Genomic DNA, 5845 nt, shown 5'->3' with positions numbered 1-5845 from the left:
CTTCTTTTTTAAACATTTATTTATTTTTAATTGAAGGATACTTGCTTTACAACATTGTGTTGGTTTCTGCCATGCATCAACATGAATCAGCCATAGGTCTATGTATGTCCCCCATCTCTTGAACGTCCCTCCCAGCTCCCACCCCCAGACAGTCTTCTGAAACACAATTTACTCTAAATGCTGCATGCTATGTAATCTATTTAAAGACCTTTTAACGCACAAATAGGAATTTAAAGTTAAATTTCAGTCTGAAATGGGGACACTATCAGCAGAATGCAAGTTATGGGAAACTCTACACAACAACCAACCTGGTTTCTTCTATTTGAAAAAATTGTCAGGAAAACAAACAAACAATGGAATGGAACCATTAGAAAATGACATTCATGAGAACTGGAAATCATCTGACTAAATATTTGGTACCAAGTAATTACTGTTGCTTCTTAGACAGGAGATGGTTATTTAAAATAATCTCTCTAGTAGAGATTTATAAAATGATAAAATTATGTATCTGTGACTTGCTTCAAAACACTAATGGAGAAGTGGAGGAGGCAGGTATGCCTAGAGGTTAAAATTTTAGGGCTCAGTGAGGGGCACACAGAAGTCCATTATACTGTTGTCCTTTTTGTGCGTATGTTCAAAATTCTCTACAATCAAAAGTAGGAAAATATTTGACTTGATTGTCAAACCCGACAGACTCAGAAGATGCCAAGACCAGTATACTGCTGACAGAATCTTGTCTGTGGCTGTAGGTGTGTGTCTTGGGGAGTTAATGTCTTGTTATTGTTAAATATCAAGAAGTGAAATAATTTCACTGTTTTTATTACTAAAAAAGTTCTGTGTAAGCTGTACAGAATTAGATACTTTCCTTGGTAAGAAAAAAAATTGAAATGTTCTATAATTTTCTATCAAGCATGCCCAAATATTCCACACACAGCAAATAATGTGTTTTAAAGAGATCAAGTAGCATTTATAATAGAGAGAGGAGCATTGTTATCCCTAGCATGAATACAATGGTGATAAGAGTAAAATAAAATGATCAACATTATGGAATTTTTGAGGCAAAAAAAGATTTTTTTCCCCCAGTGAGACCAATATTTTATTAACATACTAGAAATAAGCCAGCACAAAGTACATTCACCTGGTGCTAAAAATCCCGCCACCACGCACCCTCAACCTCGCATACCTGGGTTTTCCCAGCAGCCCCTGGGCAGACTCGGCTTTTCCGGGCCTCCTCTAAGACCCTGGGGGCGGGGTCTGAGGTCCTCAAGCCTGTTGCTGCCCCAGCTGCGGCAGGTGGTGAGCAGGTCATGGAGATGCTGCGTCTGCTCGCCACGGGGGATGACGACAAAGTCATCAGAGGAAACTGGGTCCTCAGAAAAGGATCCTGTGGCACGTGACATTGCTCAGCCCTCGCTGCTCCCTGAAACTGTCTCCCTTGAGTATCTACGTCCTCCTGCCTTTCAGGTTCTCACTTACGGGCTGCAGTTCCTCCAACTCACCCTGCAGTCACTGGGGTGGGCTGGGGTGGGAAGGGCGCTTTGGCACCTGGGGGCTTCTCCTCTGGGGGATTATAAGGAGGCACAAACTAAAGAGAGCTCTCTTGCATGGCTGGACCAAACCCAAAGTCATTCGCTGTCCCAACGTGCCCTCCCAGAACAGTAGATTTGTAGTACAATCTACTGTAGGGTGTCAGTTTAGAAAACACTTCACAAGGAAGCCATCTGACCTGATACGATTTTATTTTGCAAAGAATATCATCTTAGCAACCAGCTGTCCTCTCGAGATGAATCTGGAAGTGGCAATATCATTTTTAATGAAGTAAGCTAAAGGACTCTAACAGCGATCCCAACAACTTTTTGGATGAGTTCCATATACTGTAAGACGTTGAAATCTTGGCCACCAGGGGAACTCTGAAGTTTCTCTTCCTTACAGTTTTGGGGGGAACAGTCCAGCGAATGGTTTGGGGTATAATCTCCAGCGAGTCTGCTGGTATACAGGCATAAAAAAATGGCTGGTTTTGTTTTTTTTCAGAATGGAAGCTGATATCCTCTTGATGAGGTTTTGCTGATGATTTGTATTTACTTGGGAAATAATCCAGTCTTTCTGATTCATAATCCCTCACATTCTTCCTTCCTGTGTGTTTCTGTTTACTCTTTGTATAACTGTCATCACATTCCCAAGGCATGTTGTTCTTTCTAAAGAAGTCCAATTTGGCCTTCCTTCTTTCTCTGCTTTCTGAATGCCTGTGAGGTTTGCCTTGGCTTTTTGCAAGATGTAATTTAATATTGGATTCTGTTAAGGGAACTAAAGAATAATTTTTCCCGCTCACTGTAGTCTGTGAAAGCATCTCCCCATTGAAAGAAATGGAAGATGATACAGATGGAAGCCCAACGGTATTTAAGGAGCTGTGACACCACGGGTCAGGAGGCTGCATTTTGGAGGACCATCCATGTTTCCTGCTTCTGTGAGATTCATGAGATGATGGTGTCATTTTGGAGGACCATCCATGTTTCCTGCTTCTGTGGGATTCATGAGATGATGGTGTCATTCTGGAAGACCATCCACGTTTCCTGCTTCTGTGGGATTCGTAAGGTGGTGGTGTAATACTGGAGGATGACCCGTGTGTCCTGCTTTTATGGGGTTCATAAGAATGGGGTGTCACAATTGAGGAATGTTGTCGATGACCTCTAATATGATGGGAACCCACATCTTCACTGTAAAGTGGTTTCAAACCCATTTTGACTTTCTTGTAGAGATTTTCCACAGGTATGCCTTTCTGTAATTCAAATAGAATACTCTCTGCTTCCTGACTTAAATAAGGGGTGGCATCTAAAAAGATACAGTCTTCACTCTCATGTACATCATGAGCTGAGCATTCCTCCAAGTTATCTGAATTCTCGATATCTGTCTGACTGTCAGTAAAATCTTCAAAATTCTGAATTGAATGGGAACCACCTACATCCTGAGCCTTTTTCTGAATCTTTAAATCAACAGATTCATATGTATTTGTTTCTTGAAACCATACATGACATTGTTTATCTTTTTCTGGAGTCACGTGAGATTTTAACTTAGAAAGAGCAACGGTATCTTTCTGCACCATGCTGTGTTGATCAAGGTCAAGGGCACACACCTGGGTAGGTGCCAAGGAATTTTTGACTAATGATGCGTCTTCATGGAAACTTTGTTTTTTGAAAGCGATATGTTCTAATGGTTGTGTATCAATGGGATGACTGCCACTTTCCCCACTGTTGTCTCCTTTTTCACATATTGCAGCTGTCTGTAATTTAAGAGTATGTTTGGGAAATGCAGTTGGCTTGGGGAACATCCATGCAACTGGAGAACCCAGGAGAAAACGAAAGTATTTGTATTGTAAATCAAGATCTATTTGATGAAGAGAGTTTTCCTCAAAAAGTAACAAAACTCTGTTTTTTCGTTTTGGTACTTTGACCACAGAATGAATACATTTAGATAAAGGTTTCCTTCTATCTTGAGCATTGGCCATTGTGTAAGATTCCCTTACAATTCTGGGGAAGGCTTTCATTTGAATCTCCAGTGTTTTCTTAGAAAAGTGTATGAGGAGTTTGTTTTTTTCTCCTACTGAGCAGTTCTGGAAAATATGAGGCAATGTTTTCTCTCTAGCAGAAGTCAGTGAAGGTACTCCACTTTCTAGCTCTTTCATCCTCTTTAACTTTGTAATGTTCACTGCCTCTTCACTGCCTCTTGAAACATTAATAATCAGTGACTTCATACAACTGACAGGAGGTGAGTCTTTTTTGTATTTGTGTTTTAGGTTAAATTCTACAGTATCAATCCCTTCCAGAGGCAAAAAGAACATTTGTTTATGTCTTGGATAGAGCTTCCAACTGTTATGTTTTGAAATAGCCAATTTTTGATAAAAGCTGAACCTTTGGAAGGATCGTTTTACCACCTCTGGTATCAAATTCAGTCTTATTTCAGGTGCTTTTGACTCTAAGTGATTCGTGAGCTTGATTTTTTCTTTGCAAGTAAAATTTTCTAAAATAGGTTTTGGCTGCAATTCAGGATGTATTGTCATGGATAGTGTACTTAGACCCCTTGTGAAAAGCTGTGAGTTCCAATCATCAGGTTTATTGTCTTTTACTTTTTCAAGGTTTTTAGGAAAAAACTTGTTTTGGATCATGTTTTTTATCTGGGATTCAAGAACATTTTTAATTGCTTCACAAAGAGGAATCATAATTCCTGCACTTGGACTATATCCCACTGTATTTCTTTCACTACCTTTAACTTGGGGTTGAATAGGCACAGTTCCTAGAGAAGTTTCTTGTCGCTGGACCTTTTGTATGGCTGTGTCCTGTACAGGTTCACTCTGATCCCTCTGACTGAGTGGCGAGGCACACCCCATGGTATCAAATAGTTGAGTCTCATCTTGTGGTTCTTCTACCCTTGGAGGAGAACTGTTCATATTTAGGGTACATTTCATGTGAGTATCCACATTTTCCTTTGGATTTGTAGACATGATTAGACACCCTGTAGGTGTTTCAGTGGGTTTTGGTGCCTTTCCTTGCTCCATCATAATCAAGTCAGGTTCTTTTATGATCTTTTCCACATTTTCCTTTGGACCTTTAGACATGATTAGACACCCTGCAGGAGTTTCAGAGGGTTTTGGTGCCTTTTCTTGCTGGATCATAAGCATGTCAGGTTCTTTTGCAATCTTTTCCACATTTTCCTTTGGATCTTCAGACATGATTACACACTCTGTGGGTGTTTTAATGAGTTTTGGTGACTTTTCTTGTCCAACCTTAAGGAAGTCATGTTCTTTTACAACCCTTTCCACATTTTCCTTTGGATCTTTAGACATGATTAGACACTCTGTAGGTGTTTCAGTGGTTTTTGGTGCCTTTTCTTGTTCAACCATAAGCAACTCAGGTTCTTTTATGATCCATTCCACATTTTCCTCTGTATCTTGAGACATGACTAGAAACTCTGTAGGTTTTTTAATGGGTTTTGGTGCCTTTTCTTGCTGGATCATAAGCATGTCAGGTTCTTTTGCAATCTTTTCCACATTTTCCTTTGGATCTTCAGACATGATTACACACTCTGTGGGTGTTTTAATGAGTTTTGGTGACTTTTCTTGTCCAACCTTAAGGAAGTCAGGTTCTTTTACAACCCTTTCCACATTTTCCTTTGGATCTTTAGACATGATTAGACACTCTGTAGGTGTTTCAGTGGTTTTTGGTGCCTTTTCTTGTTCAACCTTAAGGAAGTCAGGTTCTTCTACAATCCACTCCACATTTTCCTCTGTATCTTGAGACATGACTAGAAACTCTGTAGGTTTTTTAATGGGTTTTGGTGCCTGCCTTTTCTTGTTCAACCTTAAGGAAGTCAGGTTCTTCTACAATCCACTCCACATTTTCCTCTGTATCTTGAGACATGACTAGAAACTCTGTAGGTTTTTTAATGGGTTTTGGTGCCTTTTCTTGCTGGATCAAAAGCATGTCAGGTTCTTTTACAATCTTTTCCACATTTTCCTTTGGATCCTCAGACATGATTAGACACCCTGTACCCATTTCAGTGGGTTTTGGTGCCTTTTCTTGTTCAACCATAAGCAAGTCAGGTTCTTTTACGATCGATTCAACATTTTCCTTTGAATCTTCAGACATGACTAGACACTCTGTAGGTGTTTTAATGGGTTTTGGTGCCTTTTCTTCTCCAACCTTGAGCAAGTCAGGTTCTTTAACAATCCTTTCCACATTTTCCTTTGGCTCCTTAGACGTGATTAGAGACCCTGTGGGTGTTTCGGTGGGTTTTGCTGCCTTTTCTTGTTCAACCACTAGCAAGACAGGTTCTTTTACAATCCTTTCCACAT

At 40.1% G+C, this 5845-nt stretch overlaps 1 protein-coding gene across 1 annotated transcript in view; it reads right to left on the bottom strand.

The window, feature by feature from the left end:
* Nucleotides 1–1722: 1722 nt before the first annotated feature.
* The window catches only part of CCDC168 (coiled-coil domain containing 168), a 36339-nt gene continuing 32216 nt past the window's right edge, over nucleotides 1723–5845 (bottom strand). The window contains exon 5 of the mRNA XM_070471431.1: nucleotides 1723–4362. Coding sequence (XP_070327532.1) covers nucleotides 1811–4362 — 2552 coding nt within the window. The 3' untranslated portion in view covers nucleotides 1723–1810. The remainder of the gene's footprint in view (nucleotides 4363–5845) is intronic.

The sequence above is a fragment of the Odocoileus virginianus genome, chromosome 8 (assembly GCF_023699985.2).
Source record: "Odocoileus virginianus isolate 20LAN1187 ecotype Illinois chromosome 8, Ovbor_1.2, whole genome shotgun sequence".
Taxonomy (NCBI): domain Eukaryota; kingdom Metazoa; phylum Chordata; class Mammalia; order Artiodactyla; family Cervidae; genus Odocoileus; species Odocoileus virginianus.
Note: the sequence above shows the minus strand (reverse complement) of the source record. Positions and strands in the feature narration are given on the sequence as shown.